At 32.4% G+C, this 21,455-nt stretch overlaps 1 protein-coding gene across 1 annotated transcript in view; it reads right to left on the bottom strand.

Moving 5' to 3' along the window:
• Positions 1-21,455, bottom strand: part of ATR (ATR checkpoint kinase) — a 126,846-nt gene that overhangs the window by 19,633 nt on the left and 85,758 nt on the right. The window contains exons 27-39 of the mRNA XM_074191158.1: positions 18,308-18,518; positions 14,542-14,720; positions 14,037-14,201; positions 12,827-12,918; positions 10,986-11,077; positions 10,487-10,664; positions 8,774-8,953; positions 7,922-8,081; positions 6,267-6,446; positions 3,810-3,952; positions 2,114-2,211; positions 1,084-1,316; positions 305-439 (exon numbers count right to left, since the gene is read on the bottom strand). Coding sequence (XP_074047259.1) covers positions 305-439; positions 1,084-1,316; positions 2,114-2,211; positions 3,810-3,952; positions 6,267-6,446; positions 7,922-8,081; positions 8,774-8,953; positions 10,487-10,664; positions 10,986-11,077; positions 12,827-12,918; positions 14,037-14,201; positions 14,542-14,720; positions 18,308-18,518 — 2,046 coding nt within the window. The remainder of the gene's footprint in view (positions 1-304; positions 440-1,083; positions 1,317-2,113; positions 2,212-3,809; positions 3,953-6,266; positions 6,447-7,921; positions 8,082-8,773; positions 8,954-10,486; positions 10,665-10,985; positions 11,078-12,826; positions 12,919-14,036; positions 14,202-14,541; positions 14,721-18,307; positions 18,519-21,455) is intronic.

The following is a 21,455-nucleotide window of genomic DNA, read 5'->3' as shown; positions in this document are numbered from 1 at the left end:
ATTCCATGTTTTTTTTTTGGCAAGGCATTGGGGTTAAGGGACTTGCCCAAGGTCACACAACTAAGTATTTATTAAGTATCTGAGGTCATATTTGAACTCAGGTCCTCCTGACCCCAGAGTCGGTGCTCTATCCATTGTGCCAACCTAGCCGCCCCCCCAAAATTCCATGTTTAATGATCCTGATTGCAGAATTAATTTAGGAGAAGTATAAAATAAAGCTGTTATGAAAAGTTAAAACAATTCAAATCATGATATCAAAAATCACCCTCCACAGTTAGTCTGTAAATAAGATTTTTTACTTTACCGATCTATTACACAATTCTAGAAGTTTATCTGTTAGGCGAGTTGCATCACCAATGAACTTCCCTAGAGATTTCTTCATTTGAATAGCTTTATTTAAAATTTCCTTGCATCTGTTTACACGCATAGGATAAGAGGACTGCAAGAAAAAAAATACTTTGAAGTACAATATAAATTAAGTACAAAGGAAGTGATGAATTTTCATTAATAATTAACAAATGAGTCATACACAAATATGACTTATGAAATTCATTTTAGATGACAAAGTAAGAATACTAACAAAATACATTATTTGCCATAACGTCAAATTATCTGACAAAAACTGTAGCTATTACCTTAATATTATTAATATGAATAATGTACTTATTCCCTCAATTTCCATAAAAATTGTTTATGAAGTAGCAAAATTTTAATCTATGATGTTTAAAAAATCCCCAAACTCAAGACAGTCATTTTCATTTTTTTAGTGGGTGAGAAAGGTCTGGAATTGTGATTTTACTGGCATTGAGATTTCCAAGTGTCAAAACTTCCTTCAGTGTGGAATTTCCAGTCTTAGAGAACTGCTTGGGGTACAGAGATTAAATGGCTAATATGTCTCAGAGGAAGGCCTTGACTCCAAGTTTTCATGCCATGCTGCTTCTCTTTTGATTTACAATACTCCAAAAGGGAATTTTCTTTTATTTACAAATTAATATTAACCACTATTGATAACTAAAATGATACAACTACTTGTAATTTATTTTTTAATTTTATAAAAAGAAATTACCCTAATTATTACATTACCTTAGACACAGCTGTCATCATCCACATTGCTTGTTGAGGATAGGTTAGAAACACTTTGACAATAATTTCCATCAAAACAACAAAGACCTCATCATGAGAATGACAGATTCGTGAGATCAACTGTGAAAAAGCTGTTAGAAACTGGTAAGGTGCCAAATGATTTGTGTGTTCTGTGATCACCTTGTTTATTTTAGCTAAATCATTTCTCATTTGTAGACGATCAGAACGACTAGCTAGAAGAAACATGACAGTAAATTAATTTTATATAAGTATATATTATTTTAAGGCTTCAGAGCTTAAAAAAACTCTCAACTTTCACTTTTGAACTATTATAATCATATTCAAAGTCTATATGTCTACCAATTTCTGAATGAGGAAATACTCCCTTGTCCATACATTGAAGAATGGAGACTTAAATTTAAGTCTATCAATATAATCTGAAATAAACAGGATAAACAAATTATTCTACATATGGAAACTCTGCAGCTGTCTTTGGCATTTAAAGAATCACAATTTTTAGATTTCTCATGTAATATAATCTCTTTACTAGGTTAGATGGGAATTGAAGTCTGGACAGAATACTCTTCTACAGTCAGAGAACTATTTTTAGAGGCAAAGTTACCAAAGTTAAGTTTATTTTTTGCATAGGCTGCTTAACTGAAATTATGGATAAACTGTTATTTCCATTACACTGAGACTCATCAAAAAAAAAAAAATTGCACTAATTCTTTGGTTAGTATGAATTGTCCTAAATTCCTCCCTTTATTTAGGCAGGTCTCATTTGCCCAGATGTAGGAAGACATATCTTATCAGCTAAGGGCATGTTTTCCCTTAGGGATTCTAAGACATTATCCCTAGGATTCCAGTATTACTAGGATTCAAATTCCAGCTATTTAATTTGGTATTTCTGTAATTAATCTCTACAACAAATTTTCACAATTTAACAAATTAGATTAATTAGTATAAATTTAATTTTATAAAAAATGATTTTCTTTAAAAAATTTTTGTGATATTATAGAAAAAGTTATACCTTTTTCCCATTCATATGCCTTAGCACCAAAATCAAGCCACAGTGATAACATTCTAGGCATTGACTGATATATGAATTGGTTACCATATTGCAGAGACCTGTAATTACATAATGAGAGTATTAGTACATCATTCTTTTTATACTGTAAGGTTTGAAACCAAGAGTACATATATAATTCTGAAAAATCAAGTAAGACTCTTAGTTTGTGACAAGCACTGGAAGTACAAAGAAAAAGCAAAAACAGTTCCTGCCCTCAGGAAGACAACACAATATAAACAAATACATATAAAATTCCTCAAGAATAGATTTTAGAAAGGAACTAGCAGCTGAAGGGATTCAGAAAGTCTTTCTGCAGAAGGCAGTATCGGAGCCAAGTCTTAAAAGAAGCCTTTAAAGTATCTGATTTTGCTCTTTACCTAATCAATGCTAAAATTCTATCTTATAATGGCTGCTTTTGACCAAGGTCAAATAAGTTTATAGCTAGATGACGTTCTGTATATTTTCTTTAATATTCCTCATTCATCCTTTCTGATCTATTCCACTTATATAAATCTAGTGTAAATAGAAAATGAATGAATTTTCTGATTGTTTTATCTTGCTGCAAATATGAAAGGTTTCTGCTTTCAACTAAGTCATTAGTATAGCTGGATTCCATAATGTCTAAATACGAAAGTAAAGCCTGGTCAATACTCTAATAGGTTAAAACCTTGGATCCTAATATACTAGCTTACTGAAATAATTCTTTCTTTCTTTCTTTCTTTCTTTCTTTCTTCCTTTCTTTTCTTTATATTTGCAAGGCAATGGAATTACGAGACTTGCCCAAGGTCACACAGCTAAGTAATTATTAAGTGTCTGAGGCCAAATTTGAACTCAGGTCCTCCCAACTCAGTGCTCTATCCACTGCACTACCTAACTGCTCCTCTACTGAAATAATTTTTTTTTAAGTTTTTGCAAGGCAATGGGATTAAGTGGCTTGCCCAAGGCCACAGCTAGGTAATTATTGAGTGTCTGAGGCTGGATTTGAACTCAGGTACTCCTGACTCCAGGGCCAGTGCTCTATCCACTGTACCACCTAGCTGCCCCTAAAATAATTCTTGTTAATATATTGCTAGTAATTGCAAGTTTTGCATATAAGATTTTAATGTAATCAGATATAAGATAGATAAGGATTTTCAACGTAAGGTTCAACATACAAATGCATTTGCTGTCCAAAAGTTCATTTGTTAATTGCTTAGAATTCAGAATGCATTTTCCTATATAAACAACTTTTGGAAAAATTATCCAAATTAAAAATATTCAGGTTTAATGACTTATTAGTGAGAAAAATCTTCTCACAAGAAGGATATACAGTCATTTACCTTTCTGAATGGTAAATGTTCTGTTTCTCCCGAAACCTAGGTAGCTCTGTCATTTCATTCAATTTCTAATAAAAATAAGTTGGTCAATAGTATGGGAAATAGATAACCATTATTAAATATTTTTCATTAAAGATTTCATTGTACACATTTTCAAGAATTTCTAGATTTCAAATAATATATTTACAAATATTCAATTTAAGTATACAATTAACAAATTATATCACAGGTAAAAGAGGAAACAGAAATACTTAACCTAAATCAATGTTGCTATGTGAGTGTAAGTAAGGCAGTCAGCTCTGCATATTCATGAAGCAAAAACATTACATTTTAAATTTTACCTTCCAAAGTGAAGAACAATATATCTTATCAGGTCTCCTTGCTTCTCCATTTTGTTGTCAGTCACCATAGGCATCAATTTGTCATAGTATTTGGCAAGATAAAAGTGTCCATCTTCCCATTCTGGCAAGAACAAGGTTACATCCTGAAAATGACAAATTAGAAGTCTTACCTTAGAAATTTTTAGAATATGTGACTGGAATTTCAAATGAGAAGTCTCCCTAATCTTTAATTAAAATTTCATAGTTTCTTCATAATTTTTCATAACAACCTTGCAGGGTAGGCATTAACACTGGAAAAGCTTATTCAAAAAATAAAATTTAACAGATAGAAGATTAGGCATTTTCTCCAGGCCTGAAAAGCTCCCTGAAATAGGAAACTGTGTGAAAGTTATTTCCATAGAACAAGGTATCAGAGTCCTAGGAAAGTAAGACTTGATGAATTAGGCAGAAAAAGCCTAATACCTATGATGCTCACTCCCATACTGGACAGGAGATAAGAAAAAAATATGTTTCACCAACATGTACTCTTGGATCTATTCAGCAATTTCTTTGTTGCTAAGGCTATGGCTAAACTTCCATTCCTGCTCTCCTCTTGTAGAAATGGGTGCCAACAACCTTAGCTATGCCCACTCCCTTACCAAAGAGAAGGAAGTATAGAAAAGAAGAAGAGTATTCTGTTTGGGGAGCAGTATGCTGCAGCAATGAAAACTAAAGAACAGAGGGAAATGGGGTAAGGTGCTCACAAGTATGTAGAGGAAAGGTATTGATATCCAAAGAGGCAGAAGACTGCAGAGAATCACAGTATGATGTTCCCAGATGGTTCAAGAGAGATTAAAAGGTTATGAATGGTAGAAATTATGGCTTACATAGCAGAAGTAATTAACAGAATAGAAAAACTTGAAGTTGGCAAGAAATGAAAGACAAAACTATTGATTTGGAATAGAAAAATACTGAAATGAAGGAGGACAATCTGGCAGAAAAGAAGCAAAGATAATATCATTAAAGGAATATATAGTCTCTATACAAAAGGAAAACATGGATCTTGAAGATCACAAGATATGTTCATATAATTTAAGAATTATAAGTCACCCAGAACATAAGTCAAAAAAATGAACAACATAATGTGAGAAATACAAAACTATCTAGAATTTCTTAAGACAGAAAATGAAATGACAATCAAAAAACCCCGCCTCCAAACAAACTTTATTTAGATTTTAAGTCCTTCAGGGCATCTGTAATGTCATTATGCTTTCATAAGCACTTAGCACACAGTAATGGTAGTTAAGATGGCTCAGTGAATAGACAAGGACCTGGAGTCAGGGAAAACAATTCAAATGCAGCTTCTGATATAATTATGAATGGGCAATTCATTTAATTGTTGCTTGCCTCAGCTTCCTCCAATGGAAAATGGGTATAGTAATATCATCTACTTCCCAGAGTTTAGATGTTATTTGCAAAATCCTTAGCCTGGCAAACAGTTGGCACTTAATAAATGCTTTCTTGGGGCAGCTGGATGACAAAGATAGAGCACTGTCCTTGAAGTCAGAAGGACCTGAATTCAAATCTGACCTCAGGCATATGATATTTATTAGCTGTGTGACCTTAGGATAGTAACTTTAACCTCACTGACCCACAATAATAAACAAAAACAAAACAACATCAATAAATGCTCTCTAATTCCTTTTCATATCATACATGAACTTTTTAAAGCAACTCCAATTGAGTCTTTGAATATGAATCTTAATAATCATCTATGTATAATTTAAGAATTAATTTGCCCACAGCCTGGTAATACTTAGAATTAAAGGTTTGCAGAGGTCTCTTCACCTCTAAATAGACATATTCTTAAAAACCTCTTTACATTCACTGGATGTTAAGCTGAGTCCAAGTTTTGTAATTAGGCTTTATAGTGGGAAAGAGGCCTCTAAAATCCCCAAAAGTTTTATTTATTAACAGAGTTGTAAGTTCAAACAGATCCTCCTAAACTAGAAAGACTTTTCTTACACATCTAGCGATAGGATGTCTTTCTTTTGTCTGAGGCCTAGCCTAGGGAAGGCCAGAGACATTCATCATCAAAAATTTGTCATGCAATACTATTTATAAATTTTTTTTAGATTTTTTTCTAACTTTCTGATTAAAACATTTTATTGAAGTGTTTTTTAAACATATACTATGTTACAAAGAATTAAAACCTCACAATTTTAATGAATACATTCCTTTCTCATTCAGAATAATTCTGATGAGTCCATTGAATGGGTAAACTATCCAAATGTATATTCAAGTTTAAGTTTAGTTTATAGTTCAAATTTAAATGTCTATTAGTGGTGATCATAATACCAAGATGAATCTTAATTATAAATCATAAAATATAAAGGCAGAAGCTGTATTCTTTACTTGCTCTTGATTATTCCTGTTAAAGTTGTATTTTTGGTTCTCCAAGTAAAGATTTCAACTTGCCTTATATTTTTTCATAATTGCATTGCTTTCAGAGTTGGCTGTTTCTTCCATAAACCGACCCACAAGTAGCATAGCTCGACCATGGATTAATTTATTCTTGCTGTCACTTGGAGCTTCATTCTCAGGAAAACATAATTCAACCCCTTTTTGAAGAACAATTAATGCCTGATGAACATCACCCTAAAAAAAGATTAAAATGTTTTGTTTTTAACAAAATATTCTAGACTGTAACAACAAAATGCTGAGTTCAAAGTGTTTGGGTTAATGTTGTGAATCTAGAAGGTCATGAGCCTACTTACATTTATAACCACATGCTCTTCTGACTTGATTTCCATTTAGAGTATCAATACAAATAAAATTCTTTTTTTAATAATAATAAACTCCTAAAGGCAAAGGGACTTGAATGTTATGCAAACCTCTATGGCAGTGACTACTATGAAACTTGCAAAATTATTCTTATCACTAGTGATTTATGTACAAAGATCAATTGTCTGCTTCTTTCTTTCTTTCTGGTTTTTGCAAAGCAATGGAGTTAAGACTTGCCCAAAATCACACAGGTAATTATTAAGTGTCAGAGGTTGGATTTGAACTCAGGTCCTCCTGACTCTAGGGCTGGTGCTCTACCCACTATGCCGCCTAGCCACCCACAATTGTCTGTTTCTTGATGGGAGAAGAATCATTACTTCTTGCTTTTAAGTAAGAAATATTGATTTTCTTCATCAATAATCCTATTTTTGAGGACCAGCAAATGTTTCAGTCTCTGTGACTTCAGAATGTAAATGCATGGTTTCAGAAGTAAAATTTTACTTCAGATTATATTTTACAGAAGCAAGAAAAGAGTAAGTGAACAGGAAAATGCTTCTTGAAAGTTAATCTCAGCTTGAAGGAGACTAAGCTTTTTTAGTTTAGAGGAACTAGAGGCAGTTAGGTGTTGCAGTGGATAAAGCACTGGCCCTGAAGTCAGGAGGACCTGAGTTCAAATCCAGTCTCAGACACTAGCTGTGTGATCTTGGGCAAATCACTGAGCTCCAATGCCTTACCAAAAAAAAAAACAAAACAAAAAAAACCCCACACAAAAAAAGTTTAGAGGAACTCTCAGCTGTGACCTAAAGTTATGAAAACTGAACTAGGGAGTAGGATGTCAATATGAGCCCTCAGAAGGAAAAGGGAGCTCCTTATGTAAGACCAGGAGCTAGAAGAAGAAATGGATTGGTTTGCAAGCAGTCCTTCTACCATCATAGCTTACTTAATCTCTAGGAAACAAAGGTTAAAAATAATTGGGTGTCTCCTATATTCAAAGTGATATCAACAGTCCTAGATATCAAGTATAGTAGGGAGATATATGAAGCACACAACAAAACAGTCAAAGTCACGTCAATATTGCCTGTGTTCAAGATAGGAAGGTACCAGGGACTTCCCAAAGACAAAGAAAGCCAGGACCAGGACGATAACAACACCAAGAGTCCTTTGTTCCAGACAAGCTGGAGTAGGAAAAGAGGAAGAAAGTTGGATGAGGCTCAGGCGTTATCCCTGTCATTAAGCAGAAGGAGGATTTTATCTCCTTCTTCCTCCCAAGTGGCTAGCAGGCATGGGAAACCAGAGTGAAGAAACACAGTAGATTGGTCAGATATTGATGATATGGTATTCTGCATTACCTTGGACCACAGCCACTTTGCTCTTTCCACATATAATTCAGCAAGTCGTGATTCTCCTGCATTAAGGAGAGCATTGTAGGCTGTCTGGTGATGGCCAGCCTTTCGGGCGACTCTGGCACTCTGCAGCCAGCATTCTCCAACCATTTCGCTATAGTCTGGTCTAGAGTAATAGTCCAAAGTGTATTATATGAATGGCTAAAATGAAATATCTGACCTCAACATAAAATTCAATTTCTACAGAGAGTTCTGAGATATAAACTGGGGTAACATGGACAAAAATGAGAAAAGTTACACACACCAAGAATGCTGCATGAAATTTTCTTTCAAAGGAATCTAATACCATTTTTAAATGCTTACTTATAACTTTTAAAAATATTTCCCCACTTTCATATATTCGAGATTCATGAAAATTGATCATAATGAACTGATCTGCATGTAAAGGTATTAAAAACCCTTTAAACACATACAAGAATGAACTCAATTAGTTACATCCTTACATAAAACTCCTTACATTTCCATGTTTCAATTTGCAAAGTTGTTTTTGCATCATAATTCTAAGAAACAGGTATTGCTTACATATTCCAGTTTTCAAAATGAGAAAGCTGAGCCTCAGATGAACTTCCTCTTAATTGTACAATCAGTAAATATAAGAGAGAAAAATCAATTCAGGTCTTTTAGTTTCAAGCCCAATGTTCTTTCCACTAATTCACTTTAACTACATCTCCCAACATTAGTGTAGATAGGGAAATACTGACTCAGACAAAAAATTAGGATGCACAAATATCCCCAAATAAAGTTCACCTCTAACACTGAAATCTCAAAATCAACATTAAGAAAAATGAAAAGGCGAACCTCTTTTTGAGACTTAATAAAGCTCGACGGAGTGCCAAAATTGGCTCTTTGGCTCGATAGGAATTTTGGGTCATTTCTAGACGAGCTAACCAGTTGAGAGAATCTTCTTGATTACTGTCACCCACAGATAGCTGAAACAGAGGTCTAATACTATGTTCCAATTCACAGAGCATATGCAACCTAAGGGGAGATGAGAAATCTATTTAAATTAAAACCTTGTCATTCAATCATATGAATTAAATCAATAATGAAGAATCAAATTAATGTTGAATTCAGAAGAATCAAAAGTGCAATTATAAACAAAATATTTCCTGAGGCAATAAGTTAGTTATATGTACAGTCCCATTCTTATTTATTCTTATATAAGTGGTAAAATTTTAATATTAAAAATTATGCATAAAACATCAATTTACAAAGTTAGTTCTCTGTTATTTTCAATTTTAAAAATGAACTACAATTAAAAAATGAATAAAAGAAAAAACTTCAGCATATAAGCAACACTACTAAAAGAAGCAAAAACTTTTACATATACATAGAAAATGTCTGGTTCTCAATTTGAATTTTCTTTCTAATTGAGGTAATGATTATTTTCTCTTCTTTAACTCCACATTACCAACAACATAAATTTAAAGATAAATAGCAACACTTATGAAATAGACATTGGTTGCTGTATGTACACATATAAAAGCAACTATTCCATTTAACTTCTGGTGGCTCATTGACAACGAAATCTAATAAAGAGAGCTAACAATATACACTGCATTGTGTACATATGCAAATATCTATATATACCTCCTGCAGATTAACAAATAAAAAAAAGTTAAAATATCAGAATTTTTTCTTCTTAATAACTCAAAAAGTTTTTTAAGAAAGTTTTTTGTCATTATCTCAAGTATAAATACATCCATTAGAATTTATTTTCTGATCAGATATTGACTCTCTGGGAAATGATACTCAGGTTATACTAAAACAGACCACTAAAATATTTGATATTCTTTTCCGTTAAAAAGCTAAGAAACTGTTTCACTGTAGTTAATTAAAATTCACAAATTACTAAGAAAAATCATCAATAATCAAATTAAGATACTACAAGTAGCTGAGGTCATTTGTATAGGATGATGACATAAAGAACAGATTACTGAATTAGATGGATCCCAGAGTAAGTCATATTATTGACTTAAAATTTTTTTATTGTCTACTATGATTCTAATTCCTATGCATCACATAAATTATCATGTCCACCAAGCTGAAAGTTTCAAGGATGGGTCACTTAGAAAATGCACTTCTGCAACTAGCATAAATAAATACAGAATATATTAATATAGAGTTGGTCATCAGGAAATGGTTCTTTTTGAGTAGAGCAACTTGTTTTACTATCTATTAAAATTTGGAGGAAGTGTTATTTGCATTAAGTAGGAATACTCCCAAAGATGAAGTTACAGACCCTGCCAAATACTAGAGTTGTGGCATTAAAAGAAGTTCCTTTAAGTGCATCTCAGATTAAAAATGGTGGATCAGAAAGGTGTTTTCTTTCAACAATTACCAGTGATTTCAAAGTAGAACAATCACAGAACAATTCAATTTAATCAGATATGACAAAATATACCAGATATGTTATCAACATTTGCTATGAATGGAATAAGTTATAGACTTGTTAGATGAGATTTTTTAAAAAATTATTGAAACATCAGAACTAGAAAAACCAAAAAGTACCTAACAATATATTCATATCCTCGCTGGTATGAACCTCTTTCAAAACTTGCTGCTGAAAGAGGTACAATTTGTTCCGATCTGACTACTTTCAAAGTCTCATAAAAAGTTGTTGTATCCCTTTTTTTGGCTGATAATAATAGCTGTCCTAGTCTCACACTCCATGTTGTTGACTTCCCATCTGAAAAAAAATTAAGAATCAAGTAATTTCATATTATGTTAGTTTGTCTCATTTGAGAAAAAGCTGGGTAAAAAGCCTCAGTTCAATGCATCTAAAGTTGTTTTTAAAATGAATACTTCATTCTAAAGTATCTAAATGGAAAGAAGACAGTAATACAGATGGAAAGACTAATTATAAACACTTCGGAGTTACTGTCTTCTTCTAAAGGTGGAATTTTCTGCATGTATTAAAATTGCTTGTATTTCTATGCCCAGATTCTGCCAAACTATCTTCCAGTTTTCCCAGCAGTTTTACTGCTTGTATTTCAGCATCTATTTTTACCTGCTGCCAAATAGTTTTCCACCAAATCCCACTGGGAGAGTTTCCAAGCTGCTTCCACTCTGTATGTGTTTAATTCATCTGTCCATTCAGACCTATTAGGAGAAAAACTCCAAATCAATCATTCTATTTAGGGTCAAAGTGGAGAATTTTGAAAAGACTCAGAAATGTCCAGAAATAATACTGTACAAGTTCTAAATTTTCTGTTACTGATAAACAATTTTTTTTCTAACCACTGTCCTAAGTGCTGGAGATACAAATACAAAAATGATACAATCTCTAACTTAAATGAGTCTATTAGAAAAGAGATACAAGTAAAGGGATACATGATAAGAATAAGTAAAATTATGCAATTTTTTTGGGAAGAGCAACTATTTGAATTGGAGACAGGAATTAAAAGAGTAAAGTTAATGTCAAATTCAAAAGTTTACATTAATAAAATGTAAAAAACACAACACCCAAAGCTTTAATTAGTACTTATGACATATTCTATCACTAGGTTTGTAAAAATTGGTTCTTTCATTCAAAATCACTAAGGCTATAATTTTGATACTGTTTTGATATTTCTTCAAATGTCTAAATACAAACATGGTTTACAATTTATAGCAAGGTTTAACTAAATATAATGCTGGTACAAAGTATGTATTTTTAACCAAAAAACTCCCTTTTCTATGGAAACAAACTGGGTCCTTGTGATTACATAAAAATGTACCACCAACAGTTTTATTTACTATCTGTGCAGCATTAAAAAAAAAAAGAATTTATTTGCTTCCTCTGAACTAATAATTAGTTCAAGAGCCATTATCAGTTCAATTATTCAATAATTAGTTCAAGACTTCTGTGTCTCTTTTTGGATAGGGAAACAAGTTTTCTTGTTGATAATGGCTCTATTACACATTGATTGCTATTTAAGATAAAGGAAAGATATTATGCAGGCTAACATGAGTTTGCAATAGCAGAGACATTTCCTGTCTAATTATTTCCTACTCAGGAGGTTACATTGAAAAACATTATTCTCCTATCATTCATTCATATTTATTCTGCTGCAGAAACTGTTCTTCAGCTTTATAAGAAATTTGCTATTTTTCTTTGAACTATACTTTCTACAGAAAAAAACCACATTAACTAGCCATATAATAGTTTCTTCAAAGTCTCCTACTGACAATATGCTAGAAATTAGGTATAGCACTTTTTATTTATCACCATCACCTTTTTAAATAATAGGTTTTATTTAGATGCAAAAGTTCTTGCTACAAAAAGATTTAAATGACATAATACAAAGGTCAACAGACTTCTAGGTATGTCATAAAATTCAACTTCCTTGAGCCTCAGTTACTTCATCTATAAACTGGGATTCACAGTTTAAAAGCTAATATTCTCAGTTACTGTGAGCAAAATATTTGTATCAAATAACTATCTAAGAAAATTATTATTTACTCATAAGAACAAAGGACTAATTGATGATGACAATGGTTTCCAAATGAAATGCAAATAACTTAGATATTAGATCAAAAAGCACCAAAAGAGAGCACTATGAAGGCTTAGCATGTAGCAGCCATTTTCTTATATTTTTTGAAAAAAAGGTAGTAAACTTCTTAAACAAGAGGTTGTCAGAAGCTAAATTATGAGGATCAAATAAGATAATGTATATAAAGTACTTTGCTAATCTTCAAATACTATGCAAATTATTATGAAATGTCTATTTGGAATAATGCTACACTAACCTAGCACAAAAGCTCTATGTGCTTCTTGAGTTTCGATAGTGTATTTCCTGAAATTACTTGCTGGAGAGTCCTGAGTTAGAGAAGACAACTAAGAAAAATTATTCCTTCAAAAAATATTACCTGTTAGCATGCACACCATTCACCTGAGTGATTACAGTGGACAACTGACCGAGACCTAACATGGACTTGACCACACCATGATAATGAATGATCTATAAATTGAAAAACATTTAATATATCAATGCAATCATACTTTTAACAAGTGAATTAAATTGAAAAATATTTTAAAATATCAATGCAATTAGTTATAATCCTGTGAACAATAAATTGCTTTGTTTAAATGATCACATACTTTAAAAATATATCCACCATTCTTGGTTATTTTTTGTTTAACAACTGGTTGGTTTAGAAAATAAGCCAAGTAATCAGTCAATAAGCATTTATTACGTGCCAACTTGGTGTTAGGCATTGTGTTAAACATAGGGATACAAAGATCTGGGATCATGTTTGCCTAAGGCAGTTATTGAGATCCTCAACTAAGAACACACAAAGAGAAGGGAGTTGAGCAATCAGGGCAGAGCCCAGGCATGGCAGAGGTCAGAGACGGAGGAGGAGGACCCAAGGGATCAGCCCTGAAATCTGGGTGAGGAGGATGGGTAGCTGCCCCTGCTGGCAGTCAAGAAAGGGGAGAGAGCCCTCAATTTGCCCACCAAGAGATGAAAGGAACTCTGGGGAGATAAAATTATGTTAACTGATGAGGACCAGAGAAGAGTTAGGAGAGGGGGCAGAAATATAGGGGAATAGATGCAATTACACCAAGTTACCGAGAGTTGTTTTCAAAATGTTTAGAGGAAAATGGGAGGACAGATATGAACTACATCTCTCTTTACATGCTGAATTACTCTGATCCATTTAGAAAACTTCCAGATGGGTCTGTCCCAGTGTGCTTATGTTTGTGGATGTGTGTGTGAATTTATTTACACATACAATATATCTCTCTATAACTGTTGTATGCATGTGCTTCTATTTATACACAGAATGGTACAAAATGACACATGACTTTAAAAGCCAAAGTCCATCAAATATTAAAATTTTGATACAGAAATCAGTTTTTAGAGTACTTTTACATTTTTCAAGTTATTTGATCCTCATAACAACCCAATTCGTAAACATCATAGAAATAAATTTAAATAAAATACAGACATATCTGAATCCATATGGTAATATAGTACAATCTTCTTCTACCAATTATATAAACTGAGAATCCATGTTTAACCATGAACTGGGATTATAACCCAGGATTCCCAAGTTCCTAATTCAGTGTTCTTACCTGGTCAGGTTCCAGTTGAATGGCCCTATCATAACAGGCTGTGGCATCCCGTAGTAAGCCAATGCTTTCATGTTCAAGGATTTGCTCTTTCAAAGATGGTTCTGCTTTCCGAATTGCACTTACTCCAGCTACCCCATCTGGTTCATGCATTGCAGCATATAATTTCTATGTTGAAACATTTAAAACTATCACAATCATAAAGGCAGAGAAAATATCAACTAAGATTTTTTCCTCAATTAAAAAAGATAAGAGTGAAAGTAGAATTATTGTTCAAAAGTAACATTTTGGCCTTCTCTCTTCTCTAGAATTACATTGTCAAAACACTGTATTAATGTACATTTACTCATTTATAGCAAAATAAGTGATGTTTATTAAAAAATGAGTTTGAGTAGCTGGAACATCCTGAAATTCTTTTGAATAAGATAAATATGAAATTATGTTAAGATAAATAGGAATTGTTAAAATAAATTAGTCATGTCTGTATCTCACTATTTTATTTTCATACCTGTAGAAATCCAAGATGCTCTTGAATATTTTGTTTTTTTTCTGTAATGAAGGATTCAAAGTGCATCACTGCTCTTGTGTATGCTTTAGATCGAAAGGAAGCTACTGCTAATGTGTCCTGAGGTATAAGATCAAGAAAACGTGCCACACTTTGATAGTTTTCATAGTCCACAGTAGAGGCTATATTAAAAAAAGACAAATACAGTAATTAAAAATTGACCATATAAAATTAATAAATTTATATTTAAATCATGAAAATTCAATCTGTCTTCTTGAATAAATTAATCCACATACTTTAGGTATATATATATATATATGTATATATATATATATGTATATATATGAATATAAAATCAGTACAGAAGAGCCTACAGGATAATATTCTGGAGGAAATAAAAAGAATATCAAACTAGAAATCTGAAAAAGCTGGGTTCTATTCCTAGTCCTACTAGGTACTAGCTTTGTGACCTTAAGCAAATCACTTTTCCATAACTGATTCATCCATAAAGTGTTTGTGCTCAACTCCAATCTTTAAAAAAGAAAGCATTGTATATCCCCGCCCCCCGCAGCACACAATTTACCAATTAAATTTGGCAGTATTTGTACTTAATCTGTCATTACACTTCACAGAGTCACTATGAATAACCAATGAGATCATAAATTCACAGATTTCTGGCTGAAAGGTCTCAGAAATCAATAAATCTCACCCTTTTCATTTTACAGATGAGGAAACTAAGCTACCAGGTAATTAAGTGACTTGCCCAATGTCACATGGTAATAAGTACCAGAATCAGAATTTGAATTCAAATTCTCAGACTCCAAAGTCATTCCTCTTCCAAATATACCACACTGTTATCCAAATCATTTCTGTGAAAAGCAGATTTAAAATTATAAACAGTTATACAAATATAAAATATTACTCATTAAAAAGCAAAAGTTTCTGGGTCTTAAATAGAAAACCTAACTAATAATACTGGCAAATAAAATAATAATGAGGATGTTCTTCATTTCTAAGTATTATTTTATAGTATCCTATCATGCAGAAAAGGCTAGTTATATTTTCATTCTGTATAAGGAAGATTATTGAGAACAAATCACAATGATATGCTATTTCATCTGCTTGCTTCAGAAATATTGACAATGTTTTGAAAACAACAACTATTTATTAATACTGCTAGGTAACAGTTGTTAAGGTTGTAGTTATTATTTTTGGATTCCAATTAAAAAGAGTGATACTTGTAGAGAAAATTAGCATTTGGAGGAAGTACAAAAAATAAAGTACTCAGTAAAAAATACTTGAAAGTCTTCAGAATACTCTGTATTATATTAGACACTTATGGAAGCATACAAAAGAAATACAAAATTCATCCCCTACTTACAACCTGGAATTGCTAAAATTACAATCTAAAATTACAAACCACCTGAAATATTTTTTTGGAAAAAAAATTATACAACAAATCAAATTAAAAATTATATAGATAAACTAAATTACAATTTTGTTGGTATAGAAAAACATATCAGACTGAGGGAGAAGTAATGGAAAAAGATATGCTAAAATAAAGTATTTTAAAATGTTTCAGTGTCTGAGAAATATGGACACAGTGAAGATGGATTCATATGATCTGTGATACATCAATAAAGGTATACCCTCCAATGACACAGATTGTTAAATTCAAGACTTCCCAGAAATTCATTGTAAGGATTGCCAAATGTGCAAAGGCCTTTCTGAAGCTCTCCTGACATCTCAGGGATACCAATAGAAGAGGGACATTATCCAAGATTTACTCCTTATTTTCATCATGAAAATATTTCTTTTCTCGTTCATATGCTTCTTCAGTGATACCTTTTATACCACTTCTTTGTCAATTCTTCCCTCAATGTGCTGCAATCTCCACTGCCCCATGAATGATCTTAAACTCAATTTTTCAGAGAACTGCAGTCATACAAATCATAAGAAAAATATTTGTATTATCAAAAAGATTGGTCTTTGTTTTGGGAAGAAGCCTGGGATTATTTAAAGAACTCTGAAACTTCCCAAAATGAACGCAATCCACATTTCTCTCTCCTACCCATTTAATTCACTTTCCATGCTCAGTGACTGTATTTATGTAGTTCATTATTTTCATTAAACAGAAATAAAAGCTCTAAAAGTTGTCCAGATAATTTTGTTGTCACTAACTCATTTTATTCGTGTTGACCCCATTTAAGGTTTTCTTGGCAAAGATACTGGAGCTCATTTTACACATAAGGAAACAGAAACAAATAGGTTAAGAGACTTGTCTAGGATTACATAGCCAGTAGGTGTTTGAGGCCAGATTTGAACACTAAAAGATTAGTCTTCCTGACTTTAGGCCCATCACTCTACTCATTGTACCACCTAGAAGTCCAATCAGGGCAATTATCATTATTCATCCATAGTTTTTTCTATATGGAAGGCTAGGTCAAAGTATTCAGAATCACTATTTTTCTCATTTACATTTACATGTTTTGGGGCCTTGATGCAATCAACAAAAAGTCATCCACAAACAGGAACTTCTGAAAGGTTTTACTATCTCTAAAAAAATATCACTTGGATTTTTCTCTGGATCCATTCTACTATACTTATGAAAAATCTCTGTTGTGTAAATGTTTTTCATGCCTTGATTGAAATATTAGTGATCAGAGATTGACCAAATGGTTACTGTTGTCTTTCAAGGAATCTTGAAAAATTCTAACAAACAATAAACAAGTAAGAGTTTGTATTCTCGACAGCTAATAAGCAATTAAATAAAGCTAAAGATGTGATTTACTCTGGAATATTGCTTACAAAAGCTGCCTGTTCTCTTACAATACCCCCAATTAAGATGTCTTTCATATGTATTTAGATAATCTTATAAAAAAATCTGAAATTAATGGGAAAGTGTGGGTTGATAGTAATTAATGCTCTTGGTTACCTTTTTGGAAGTAATAAAGTCTAAGATTTCTTTCAAGTTTTCTCCTTTAGAAAGGGTAAGAATTTGTTCCTTTATAGACTCAAAATTTTGTCACTTTAAACATATATTTCCCCTGCATATAACTTGGTCTGGTTCAGGTGCTTACCTTTGTTTCCAATGCTGTTTCCATGCCCACTACATGTAACAATATTTGGATCAGTGAAGTTATGGTTAAAAGGGGAAGTTTCATTATTTGATAAAGAGATTTTATTATAAAAATCTTCCCTGTACTTTTTCATTTTGTTCTATTTCCCATCATCCTTTTAATTTCATTTTGAATCTCTAGGATGATTCTACTCAGTTTGTTGGCTTGTTAAATGACTTAAAAACCAGTCTCTAATATCCAGTGTTTATCATTTATTATTATTATTATTATTATTATTATTGCTTAAAATCTTCAACCAACTTTCTCTTAGGTTTACAAAAAAATTTTGAGATAAAAAAATAATAATTGATGACACTGGTTATCATTTTCTCTTCCTGTGAGTGAAGTGTTTGGTGAATGACGTGGCTTTTAGTCTCCTTTGGTTTCCTCATTATAGCAACAATTTTGCCATAATTGAGCATTTACATGAAACTGACAAATAATTGTTGATGTCTTTACTTCCAATCTTTTCCCATTTTAGGAAACAGACAATAGATATAAAGAATAATATCTTAAGCAAAGGAGTGATTAAAAATTGTATTTGAGTAAAGTTATTTTAGCAGTTGTGTGGAGGAAGGATAAACACAAAAGATAAAAGAGTAGGGGAAATCAGAACAATTAAAAAACAGGCAAACAAAATAATCACTCACTCTTTGGTTCTACTTTCTCTCTGTTTGATTTGCTAGACTGAATTTCTGCAGCATTAATCGCTTGAAATTTGTGCCTAGCCCATTGTGTGAGATGATCAATCATGGAAAACACAGTCTGGGTACTTAGTTGACTTAAATCAGATGCACTGTATTGTAGTCTTATGCTATTCTGATCATCATGCTTTAGAACTGCCATAATCTCTGCATACACCTGCAAAGAAAATATTTTTCAGATGAATTTAGGCTCTTACAATGAGCAATACAATGTACTGGGTTCTAAAAGAACAAAAAATGAAAAACACCACAATTGCTGCTCTAAAAGGGCTTATAATTTAAAGAAGAGATATTGCATCAAAGGTTTACTGTGATAAAAGTAAAGATCCAAATGAAGTACTGTAAGATAATTTGAGGAAAAATAAAAAAAAATTTTAACTGAGAGGATCAGGGAAGGATTTATAGAAATTGTAATACTTTGAGCTAAGGAATGAAGAAATAAAAAAGAATTAGAGAAATGCAAAAGACATACTTTTTGGTCATAGTAATATCTTTTTTTAAGATAATTTTTGCAAAGCAATGGGGTTAAGTGGCTTGCCCAAGGCCACACAGCTAGGTAATTATTAAGTGTCTGAGGCCGGATTTGAACTCAGGTACTCCTGATTCTAAGGCCAGTGCTCTATCCAGTGCGCCACCTAGCTGCCCCATCATGGTAATAACTTGCCAAAATAAAGAGTCAGAAAAAGGATGAGATCAACAAATCTCTATAGTTTAGTTTGTCTTACACATAGAGGGCATGAAGGGAAGGAATTTGAATTATGAATAAAAAATAATAGAGTATGAAATATTTGAAATGAAATAAATTTAAAGGAGTTTCTATTTTATTTTTATGACCATGGTCTCTGAAGGCTCACATGCCTTTGACAATATAAAAGTTTTTGGGTAGGGGCAGCTAGGTGGCGTAGTGGATAAAGCACCGGCCCTGGAGTCAGGAGTACCTGGGTTCAAATGTCTCAGACACTTAATAATTACCTAGCTGTGTGGCCTTGGGCAAGCCACTTAACCCTGTTTGCCTTGCAAAAAACCTAAAAAAAAAAAAAAAAAAAAAAAAAAAAAAAGTTTTTGGGTACACATCTTTATCACTCAAATATGTACGAGTATATATGTGAAAATCCAAAGAACTTAAGGTGAGTCACTCAAAAGTCAATTAATCTAACACAAATTACCAATATAAAACTGTGCCAAGAGATGTAAAAAAAATCTTCACAGAAATTTATGATCTTAAAAGAAGATAGTTCCATCCCAAGTCAGGGGTTTGTCAAAATCAATTTACTCAAGTGGTATCAATTTAAAGTTGAGACCTACAGAAAACTCCTCAATGGTGGAACTCTTATGGAAGATTTATGGGAGAACACTGACAAGAGTCACACGAATGGAAAGGGCATAGATGAGTTACTATCTGTATTGCTGAAATGAGTATCAATGAGATCATAAATTCATCCAAGAATCAAAATTCTTGAATGATGCCCTATTATATGGCTGTGATTTATAAAATATTCTCATCTAGGATTTAGGAAAAGAGGCAAATTGATATATTTGTTAGTGGACCTATGAACTAATCAAACTACCCTGGAAAGTAATTGGGAACTATCACCCAGAAGGCAATTGTATATCCTTTGACAAGCATGGCTAGAAGGCCTAAATCTTACAGAAATTAAAGGAAAAATGGAAAGGATCCATATGAACAAAAACATTTATAGCTCTTTTTTTTTGAGGGAAAAGAACTGAAAACTGAAAAATTACCCAAGAAATGACAAATGGATGCACAAGTTATGATATGTGAATATGATACAATACTGTTGGTACTATAAGAAATGAGGAAGGGGATGGTATCAGAAGAAACCTGGAAAGACTTTTATGAAATCATATAAAGTGAAGAGATAGGTAGAACTACAGAACAATTTAAATTATACTGTAAAAGTAATCAATAGTAAAAGACTTAGTAACTCTGATCAATCCATGGTTCACCACAGTTCTGTAGGACTCTTGATGCAAAATGTTATCCACTTTCAGAATTAAGCATATTTTTTTCACTTAATCTTTTTTTAATGGGGAGGGGGAGAGAGAGGAGGAGGTTATTGTGGGTAATTTGTTTTGTATGACTATATTTATAATGGGTTTTTTATTTTTTGACTTATCAATGAGTAAGGGAAGAGGTGGGGGAAGAAGGGAATAAGGTACTGAAAATAAAATAAAACTGCATAAAAAACAACAATGACTAAAATAAAACATTCCCTTTAAAGAAGAAAATAAAAATTACGATGTAAAGTAGAAAACTCAATGTTAGACATAAATAAACTTCAATGTGTTATCAAAGATGATTCATTAGAAAATATAGTCACAAATGACTTTTGTATGACTTTTAAAAGTAAATATCATAGGGCAGCTAGGTGGCACAGTGGATAAAGCACCGGCCTTGGAGTCAGGAGTACCTGGGTTCAAATCCAACCTCAGACACTTAGTAATTACCTAGCCGTGTGGCCTTGGGCAAGCCACTTTAGCCCCATTGCCTTGAAAAATCTAAAAAAAAAAAGAAAAAAAGAAAAAGAAAAAAAGTAAGTATCAAAGCGAAAATCAGAGAAAAAACAGAACAACCTTAGTACTACACTAGAACATGAAAATATGAGGAAAAAAAACAAAGGAAGGGATCTAGTCATTCTGAGTGGATCTCTATGGAGTACTTTCGAAAGACAGGAACCACACATGATGAAAAGAGTGAAAAAAAATCACACGGATTGAGACAAAAGAAGGGCTACAATATATATGGAAGGAGTATCAATACAAAGCGATAGAACTAATATAATATTGAACTATGCTCCATATACTTGCTGTATGTTCTGAATATTATTACTGAGCCTATGACCAAAAAATATAGAAGACCTTCACAAGATGGAAGAAAAATCTTCTTTAAAATTTACATGGAATGAAATGCAAATAAAGTAACTTGGGAGTGCTTTATGTTAAAAAGCTAAGAAAGAATATTTCAATCTGATTATTAGACCTCCTAAACTAAATGTATGAAAAATGATGAAAATGTCAAATAAGATTTCAATAGTTTGTTTGTTGCACACCTATATTACCCCAACTTATTATA

Source organism: Macrotis lagotis, chromosome 6, assembly GCF_037893015.1.
Source record: "Macrotis lagotis isolate mMagLag1 chromosome 6, bilby.v1.9.chrom.fasta, whole genome shotgun sequence".
In the NCBI taxonomy this organism is placed as follows: Eukaryota; Metazoa; Chordata; class Mammalia; order Peramelemorphia; family Peramelidae; genus Macrotis; species Macrotis lagotis.
This window is presented reverse-complemented; position numbering and strand designations above follow the sequence as displayed.